The 9,836-nt window shown below is 48.4% G+C and overlaps 1 protein-coding gene across 1 annotated transcript; it reads right to left on the bottom strand.

Annotated features, from left to right (window-relative positions):
* Positions 1 to 2,604: 2,604 nt before the first annotated feature.
* On the bottom strand, positions 2,605 to 9,525 carry LOC540405 (heterogeneous nuclear ribonucleoprotein F-like). The gene is given in 4 exon segments (XM_010821860.4): positions 2,605 to 3,324; positions 8,592 to 8,758; positions 8,761 to 8,955; positions 9,011 to 9,525. Coding segments are annotated over 4 exon segments (1,248 nt in total). The 5' UTR covers positions 9,177 to 9,525.
* Positions 9,526 to 9,836: the final 311 nt, after the last annotated feature.

Genomic DNA, 9,836 nt, shown 5'->3' on the forward strand with positions numbered 1-9,836 from the left:
CAGGAATTAAGGATTTAGATGAAGCCACTGCATTTAGCAGTTTAAAACGATCCTCTCAAAGGTAAGACTTCTCTCTCTCACACACACCACTACTTTTCTGTACACTTTCTCCTACCACTTCTAAGCGCAAATATTCTGCAAAGTTCCATTCTCTGCCCTTCACAGCAGTGCAACCACTCTCCAAAGTAATAAGGTATATCAAAAATCTCTGGTCCATATTTTCTTTTTGCACTTCAGTTCACATTTCTAATTGCCTATTGGGCACTTCCATCAGTGACTGCAATTTAGCTGGCAGTAAAAATAATAGTATTAAACATAATCACTAACATTTATTGAGTACTTAATCTTGTTTTGTCCTATACAGTAGGCATTATCCCTATTATGCAGATGAGGAAACTGAGGTTCAGAAATATTAAATAATGTGTCTGTGCTTGCTCAGTCATGTATGATTCTTTGCGACCCTATGGACTGTAGCCCATGAGGCTCCTCTGTCCATGGGATTCTCCAGGCAAGAATACTGGAGTGGGTTGCCTTGCCCTTCTCCAGGGGCTCTTCCTGACTCAGGGATCAAACCCGCGTCTCTTGAACCTCCCGCATGGGCAGGAGGATTCTTTACCACTAGCGCCACCTGGGAAGCCCAATGTTTCTAAGAGCACGCAAATGGAATGTTGCAGAACCAGAATTCTTCCTGATTCCAGAACTCAAGAGATTAATAATTTCACTATGATCAATCACCAAGTCATCATCTTTATTTCCTAAATTAGCTCAAATGCCTTGCTTTGCTGTTTGTTTCATTCTCCTCCAACATTTTGCCACCCTCTTAGAATAGGCGCTCATCCTCGTTTACTCAGAAAGTTATGGAAGTCTCTCAGTGTCTCTTCCCACTTGCAGTTGGACTCTTTCAATTCTGGACATGTGACTGATCTAGTTGAAAATAACTCTGGAAGCTTCCCATTATCTCTGTTAAAGTCCAAACTCACTAACATGCCCTTTATCTGAGCCACAAGTCATCCCCAAACATGGCAGAGACATTTCTGTCTACAAGCTCTTGCCTTTGTATCCCTCTACTTAGAACGCCCTCTCCACCCTCCACCAGGAGAATTTTCACTCATCTTTCAAATCCCAGCTCTAAAGTCATTTCCTCTGTCAGGATTTCTCAGATTCCCAACCCCTTCTGATAGAAATTATTCTTCCCTCATCTAAGCCCCTAGACCTCTTTGTCTGTCTCCTATTGTGTTATCGGCACCTTGGGGACAGTGACCTCACCTTGATCTTCTTCATATCCCCAAGAGCCAAGGCACCCAATAATATGTTCTCCGGAGTTGGAAGAAATTGTAATACTCACCTTCTGTATATTTGTTATTTAACACATGGTAACTGGTATTGTGGGCTTCCTTGGTGGCTCAGCGGTAAATAATGTGCCTGCAATGCAGGAGACCTGCGTTTGATCCTTGGGTCAGGAAGATCCCCTGGAGGAGGGCATGGCAGCCCACTCTAGTATTCTTGCCTGGAGAATCCCATGGATAGAGGAGCCTGGTGGGCCACAGTCCATAGGGTCACAAAGAGTCAGACATGACTGAAACAACTAAGCACAGACACGACTGAAGCGAGACTGAAGTGACTTAGCACACACACAACTAGTGTTGCTATTGTGAAAAGAACTACCCAGATTCCGATTTTCAGAAAAAATAGTTAACAATGACATCTTCACATCATAGTTCAGTCTCTGCATTCTGGTCTCTGCCCCAACCATCAGCTTTCATTATGCCGATAAGTGGTTTCCATATTAGAAAAGCTGCAGACATACTTCAGAGGGAACTTGTCAGTAGTGTGTGATGCTAAGAACAAATCTCATTTCTAGAAAATTATTCTTTCTTTGGTTTCCATTATATCATGCTCATGATTTTTGTCTGCACTGTCCTCCTTGGGCTCCTCTGTAGATGTTCCCCAGAGGTCTAGCCTCGGTGTCTTCTTTTGTGTGTCTGTGTGTGTGTGAAAAAGTCTCTTTAAGAAAAAAGTTCAGTTAACAAAAAAATTTAACAAGTTTCACTTAGCAAAATACACCTGAAAGGAAATCACAGTACAAAGAAAGTTGTTAGTCAAGGCCTCACCAATTCCTACAGTATTAGTGATGTGTCTCAATTTTCAAAACAAATTTTTAAAAAGCTTAAACTTAACCTAAGAAATTTTAAATGAAAGTAAACTAGAATGAACAAACATGAGAAATGTCCTCTTTGAATTAAGGACCTAGCACCTTGAGTTTTCCAAAAAAGCACGCCTCCCCAATGTGTACACGATGATGCGGTGTAAAAGATCCACATTTAACGTACTTAAAACTACTTTAACTCAGATAACATCACTCCAGAAGTACACTACCAAAATGTTAATCAAGAAAAGCTGAAAATGGTTTTAGTTTACTCAATATCTCATGCTAGAAGAAAGTTTGCATGAAAAAACACTTAAGAGGTAATTTTTTAATCCAGATTTCACAAACTCATGGTGCAAAATGGGTCCCCTAGCTTGCTCTAGAGTAGTAACTGTTTTTCACTGCTTGTTGGCTGCCTGTGAAAACTTGACTGAAATAACTCAAAAGCTACTACAAAACTAGTCATATCTACCCATGCTGTTCTGGGCACCATAGCCAGCCCCATAACGGCCACTTACAGACTGGCTCTCAAGACCACTGTAAGTGGACTGGGTTGACACTCCCATGTCTTGCATCATCTGGCTGCTATATGACCCGTTGCTGGCCCCTGTTGTGGAATTCAAGAAAAGTTCTATGTATCTATGTTGCATGTTTGCCCTGTTTTTGGACATGGCCACCATGGCTTCTTCATGAGTGGCAAACTCAACATCAGCTTCACTGGTCACTCTTCCATCAGGGCCAATCTCAATGTGGACTCTCACAGGGTTGAGCAGGGAGAAGTTGTAAATGTCATTCTCTGTGGCTTTGTAAGGCAGCCCTCTCATATGGACGCAGTGTCCAGTGGTGCTCTGGACAGTGAACTCACCATCTCTATACCTGTGGTCGTATATCTCAGACAGACAGTAACTGAGGTCTCTCCCAAACAGGTCGGTGGTGAAGCCATAGCCATCACCGAGGCTGCTGTACTCCTCATGACCCCCATAGCCTGCACTGTAGGCACCAGACCTCATCCTCTCCAGGCCTGCCTGCTTGATGATGCCAGTATACCTCCTGGCTGTGCCAGGGCGGTCATAGGGCCCTGGCAGCTGCACTGACATGAACTTCAGTGGGGGATCCAAGTATGACCTAACTCCCTCCTGACTGCTGTTGAACACCTCAATATACCTGTGCCCTATTCTCTTCTTGAAGAGATCTCTAGTCTTTCCCATTCTGTTGTTTTCCTCTGTTTCTTTGCATTGATCGCTGAGGAAGGCTTTCTTATCTCTCTTTGCTATTCTTTGGAACTCTGCATTCAGACGCTTATATCTTTCCTTTTCTCCTTTGCTTTTGGCTTCTCTTCTTTTCACAGGTATTTGTAAGGCCTCCCCAGACAGCCATTTTGCTTTTTTGCATTTCTTTTCCATGGGGATGGTCTTGATCCCTGTCTCCTGTACAATGTCACAAACTTCCGTCCATAGTTCATTGGGCACTCTATCTATCAGGTCTAGTCCCTTAAATCTATTTCTCACTGCCACTGTATAATCATAAGGGATTTGATTTAGGTCATACCTGAATGGTCTAGTGGTTTTCCCTACTTTCTTCAATTAAGTCTGAATTTGACAATCAGGAGTTCACGATCTGAGCCACAGTCAGCTCCCAGTCTTGTTTTTGCTGACTGTATAGAGCTTCTCCATTTTTGGCTGCAAAGAATATAATCAATCTGATTTTGGTGTTGACCATCTGGTGATGTCCATGTGTAGAGTCTTATCTTGTGTTGTTCGAAGACAGTGTTTGCTATGACCAGTGCGTTCTCTTGGCAAAACTCTATTAGCCTTTGCCCTGCCTCAGTCTTTACTCCAAGGCCAAATTTGCCTGTTACTCCAGGTGTTTCCTGACTTCCTACTTTTGCATTCCAGTCCCCTATACTGAAAAGGACATCTCTTGGGGTGTTAATTCTAAAAGGTCTTGTAGGTCTTCATAGAACTGTTCAACTTCAGCTTCTTCAGCGTTCCTGGCTGGGGCATAGACTTGGATTACTGTGCTACTGAATGGTTTGCCTTGGAAACGAACAGAGATCATTCTGTCGTTTTTGAGATTGCATCCAAGTACTGCATTTCAGACTCTTTTGTTGACCATGATGGCTACTCCATTTCTTCTAAGGGATTCCTGCCCATAGTAGTAGATATAATGGTCATCTGAGTTAAATTCACCCATTCCAGTTCATTTTAGTTTGCTGATTGATGTTCACTCTTGCCATCTCCTGTTTGACCACTTCCAATTTGCCTTGATTCATGGACCTAACATTCCAGGTTCCTCTGCAATATTGCTCTTTACAGCAATGGACCTTGCTTCTATCACCAGTCACATCCACAACTGGGTATTGTTTTTGCTTTGGCTCCAATCCTTCATTCTTTCTGGAGTTATTTCTCCACTGATCTCCAGTAGCATATTGGGCACCTACTGACCTGGGGAGTTCCTCTTTCAGTATCCTATCATTTTGCCTTTTCATACTGTTCATGGGGTTCTCAAGGCAAGAATACTGAAGTGGTTTGTCATTCCCTTCTCCAGTGGACAACATTCTGTCAGACTTCTCCACCATGACCCGCCTGTCTTGGGTGGTCCCACACAGCATGGCTTAGTTTCTTTGAGTTAGACAAGGCTGTGGTCCATGTGATAAGCTTGACTAGTTTTCTGTGATTATGGTTTCAGTGTGTCTGCCCTCAGATGCCCTCTCGCAACACCTACGGTCTTACTTGTGTTTCTCTTACTTTGGACATGGGGTATCTCTTCACGGCTGCTCCAGCAAAGTGCAGCCGCTGCACCTTACCTTGCAAGAAGTGTATCTTCTCACCACCACCCCTCCTGACCTTGAACGTGGAGTAGCTCCTCTCGGGCCTCCTGCACCTGCCCAGCCACCGCTCCTTGGACGTGGAGTTGCTCCTCTCCGTCGCCGCCCGTGGCCTCCGGCGGTGGGTAGCTCCTCTTGGCTGCCGCCTCTGGCCTCGGGCGGGGAGTAGCTCCTTGCGGACACTGCCCCTGACCTCGACGTGGGCTAGCTCTTCTCGGCTGCAACTGCACCGTCGCAGACTGGCACTTGGCCGCCGCCCCTGACCTCAGATGTGAGGTAGCTCCTCCTGGACGCCGCCCCTGACCTCGGATGTGGGGTAGCTCTTCCTGGATGCCGCCCCTGACCTCCACGTGGGCTAGCTCCTCCCAGACGCCCCCCCTGACCTCCACGTGGGCTAGCTCCTCTTGGCCGTTCCTGCACCATTGCAATCTGGCACTTTCGGCCACTGCCCCTGACTTCGGTCATGGGGTAGCTCCTCTCAGCTGCTCCTGCCTATGGCCGACTGGCACTCTCGGCTGTCGCCCCTGACCTCGGGCATGGGGTAACTCCTTGCGGCCACCGCCCCGACCTCGGACATTAGGTAGCCCCTCCCGGCCGCGACCTCAGGCGTGGGTAGCTTCTCCCGGCCACCACCCTTGACCACGAACGTGGGGTAGCTCCTCACGGCCACTCCTACACCGCTGAAACCTGGCACTCTCGGCCGCTGCCCCTGAACTCAGGCGTGGGGTAACTCCTCCAAGATGCCGCCCCTGGCCTTGGGCGGGGGGTAGCTCCTCCCGGCCGCCGCCCCCAACCTCGGGCGTGGGGTAATTCCTCGCAGCCGCTGCCCCTGACCTCCACATGGGCTAGCTCCTCCCAGACACCGCCCCTGACCTTCACGTGGGCTAGCTCCTCTCCGCTGCCGCCCCTGGCCTTGGGCAGGGGGTAGCTCCTCCCGGACGCCGCCCCTGACCTCCAAGTGGGCTAGCTCCGCCTGGACGCTGCCCATGACCTTCACGTGGGCTAGCTCCTCTTGGCTTCTCCTGCACCGTCGCAACCTGGCACTCTCGGCCACTGCCCCTGACCTCGGACGTGGGGTAGCTCCTTTCGGCTGCTCCTGCCTGTCACAGACTGGCACTCTCGGCCGTCACCCTTGACCTCGGGCATGGGGTAACTCCTTGCGGCCACCGCTCCTGACCTCGGACGTTGGGTAGCTCCTCCCGGCCACCACCCCTGACCTCGACATGGGGTAGCTCCTCCCGGACGCCGCCCCTGACCACGGACGTGGAGTAGCTCCTCCTGGCCACTCCTACGCCGTCGAAACCTGGCACTCTGGGCCGCTGCCCCTGACCTCAGGTGTACGGTAACCCCTCCCAGACGCCGCCCCTGGCCTTGGGCGGCGGGTAGGTCCTCCCGGCCACCGCCCCCAATCTCGGGGCGGTGGGGTAGCTCCTCTTGGCTGCTGCCCCTGGCCTGGGACATGGGGTAGCTCCTCTTGGCTGCTCCTGCGACATCACAGCCTGGTGCTCTTGGCCCCCGCCCTGGACCTCCGACGTGGGGTAGCTCCTCCCGGCCACCGCCCCTGGCCTCGGACGTGGGGTAGCTCCTCTCAGCCACTCCTGCGATGTCGCAGCCTGGCGCTCTCAGCTGCCGCCCTGGACCTCCAATGTGGGGTAGCTCCTCTCGGCTGCCGCCCCTGGCCTCGGACGTTGGGTAGTCATCCCGGCCGCCATCCCTGGCCTCGGATGTGGGGTAGCTCCTCCCAGCTGCCGCCCTTGGCCTCGGGTGGGGGGTAGCTCCTCTCGGCCACCGCCCCTGACCTTGGGTGTGGAGTAACTCCTCGCGGCTGCCACCCCTGGCCTAGGGCAGAGGGTCGCTCCTCCTGGCTGCTGCCCTGACCTCAGGCATGGGGTAGCTCCTCCCAGCCACGGCCGCTGACCTCAGGCATGGGGTTAGCTCCTCTTGGCTGCTGCCCCTGACCTCGGACGTGGGAACATTTCATGCAAAGATGGGCTCGATAAAGGACAGAAATGGTACAGACCAAAGAGAAGCAGAAGATATTAAGAAGAGGTGACAAGAATACACAGAAGAACTGTACAAAAAAGATCCTCACGACCAAGATAATCACGATGGTTTGATCACTCACCTAGAGCCAGACATCCTGGAATGTGAAGTCAGGTGGGCCTTAGAAAACATCACTACGAACAAAGCTAGTAGAGGTGATGAAATTCGAGTTGAGCTAGTTCAAATCCTGAAAGATGATGCTGTGAAAGTGCTGCACTCAATATGCCAGCAAATTTGGAAAACTCAGCAGTGGCCACAGGACTGGAAAAGGTCAATTTCATTCCAATCCCAAAGAAAGGCAATGCCAAAGAATGCTCAAACTACCGCACAATTGCACTCATCTCACACGCTAGTAAAGTAATGCTCAAAATTCTCCAAGCCAGGCTTTAGCAGTACGTGAACCATGAACTTCCAGATGTTCAAGCTGGTTTTAGAAAAGGCAGAGGAACCAGAGATCAAATTGCCAACATCTGTTGGGTCATCGAAAAAGCAAGAGAGTTCCAGAAAAACATCTGTTTCTGCTTTATTGACTATGCCAAAGCCTTTGACTGTGTGGATCACAATATACTGTGGAAAATTCTTCAAGAGATGGGAATACCAGACCACCTGACCTGCCTGTTGAGAAACCTGTATGCAGGTCAGGAAGCAACAGTTAGAACTGAACATGGAACAACAGACTGGTTCCAAATAGGAAAAGGAGTACGTCAAGACTGTATATTGTCACCCTGCTTATGTAACTTATATGCAGAGTACATCATGAGAAACACTGGGCTGGAAGAAGCACAAGGTGGAATCAAGATTGCCGGGAGAAATATAAATAACCTCATTTATGCAGATGACACCACCCTTATGGCAGAAAGTGAAGAGGAAAGTGGAGAGTGAAAAAGTTGGCTTAAAGCTCAACATTCAGAAAATGAAGATCATGGCATCTGGTCCCATCACTTCGTGGGAGATAAATGGCGAAACAGTGGAAACAGTGTCAGACTTTATTTTGGGGGGCTCCAAAATCACTGCAGATGGTGATTGCAGCCATGAAATTAAAAGACGCTTACTCCTTGGAAGGAAAGTCATGATCAACCTAGTAGCATATTCAAAAGCAGAGACATTACTTTGCCAACAAAGGTCCGTCTAGTCAAGGCTATGGTTTTTTCAGTGATCATGTATGGATGTGAGAATTGGACTGTGAAGAAAGCTGAGTGCTGAAGAATTGATGCTTTTGAACTGTGGTGTTGGAGAAGAGTCTTGAGAGTCCCTTGGACTGCAAGGAGATCCAGCCAGTCCATTTTAAAGGAGATCAGTCCTGGGTGTTCTTTGGAAGGAATGATGCTAAAGCTGAAACTTCAGTACTTTGGCCACCTCATGAGAAGAGTTGACTTATTGGCAAAGACTCTGATGCTGGGAGGGATTGGGAGCAGGAGGAGAAGGGGACGACAGAGGATGAGATGGCTGGATGGTATCACCGACTCGATGGACGTGAGTTTGAGTGAACTGGAGTTGGTGATGGACAGGGAGGCCTGGTGTGCTGCAATTCATTGGTAGCAAAGAGTCAGACATGACTGAGCGACTGAACTGAACTGAAATGATTCTCTTCTTATTCTTCCCTAGAGCCTTCTCTGCTAACTCCTGTGAAGCAAACTGCACAAAGGCTTCCCCTGTAGTCTTGCCCTCAGGGTCCACAGGCAGTGTGATCCTGTTTGGCATGATTTCCAACCCTGAGAAGAACTGAATGATGTCCTCCTTGTGCATCCAAACGGGAGTCCTCGAAGTCTAACGAAACCATCACTGGAAGAGTCACCACTGTTTGGACCACTGTGCTTCAACACCAATTCCATCTCGGTTCTGTGGGACTTGAACACTTCAATGTACCAATGTCCCATGCTTACCCTGTCTTTTTTAAGGGCCATTTTTACATCATCTGATTGAAGTTCAAGAAAAAGTTGATTGAACAAAAAGTTCAACAAAAGTTGATTGAAGTTCAACTTCTGATTGAAGTTCGCCACTCTGCCTGCCTTCTGTACTGTAGATAAAATGAACACATGTGACCCCATCACGGATCATGCAGTTGGAGAGGAAATTCTGCACATCCTTAACAGAGCAGGACCAGGGCAGGCCATGGAGCTTGACCAGAAAGCCTTCATCTCTCTCAGGGCCTAACATCATGGACACTTGACAGAGCAGACGTCAAACAAGCTTGGGTGCAGCTTTGTGTGGCTGAAAAGAAAACAAAAACTTAAAGAACAGCGGGGGATGCCTTCAGCCAAAGACTCCAGGTAGGTAACAAATTGTTCTGCCTCTCCAATAAGACACAGTGCAGTCCCACGTCCTCCTCAGTGTCTTCTTACTCCAAGACTCTTGCTGAGTGATTTACTTGACTTTCTTGCTTTCAAGTACCATCTGTTTGTTGATGACTCCTAGAGCTCTATTTCAGGTTTTGATGGTTCCTTCCCACCTCCACCCCTCCAGCTCATTCCAGCCATTCCTAGTGTGAACATCCATTTCTTTGCAAACTCCCATACTCCCCTCCTGGAATCTGTGCAAGGTCAGTAGATGAATATATCTTCATATATAGTTTACCTTAGGATTGGTGTTGTATATTCTATGTATTGGGGCAAATGCATAATGACATATACCCACCATTATAGTATCATACAGAGTAGTTTCAGTGCCATTAAAATCCTCTGTACTCTGCCTATTCATCTTTCACCCAACCCCAGTCCCTGGCAAGCACTAATTTTTTTACTGTCTCCAAAGTTTTGTCTTTTCCAGGATGTTTTATATTTAAATTATAAGTATATAGCCCTTTCCAGCTGGCTTCTTTGA

This window comes from Bos taurus, chromosome X (assembly GCF_002263795.3).
Source record: "Bos taurus isolate L1 Dominette 01449 registration number 42190680 breed Hereford chromosome X, ARS-UCD2.0, whole genome shotgun sequence".
NCBI classification, from domain to species: domain Eukaryota; kingdom Metazoa; phylum Chordata; class Mammalia; order Artiodactyla; family Bovidae; genus Bos; species Bos taurus.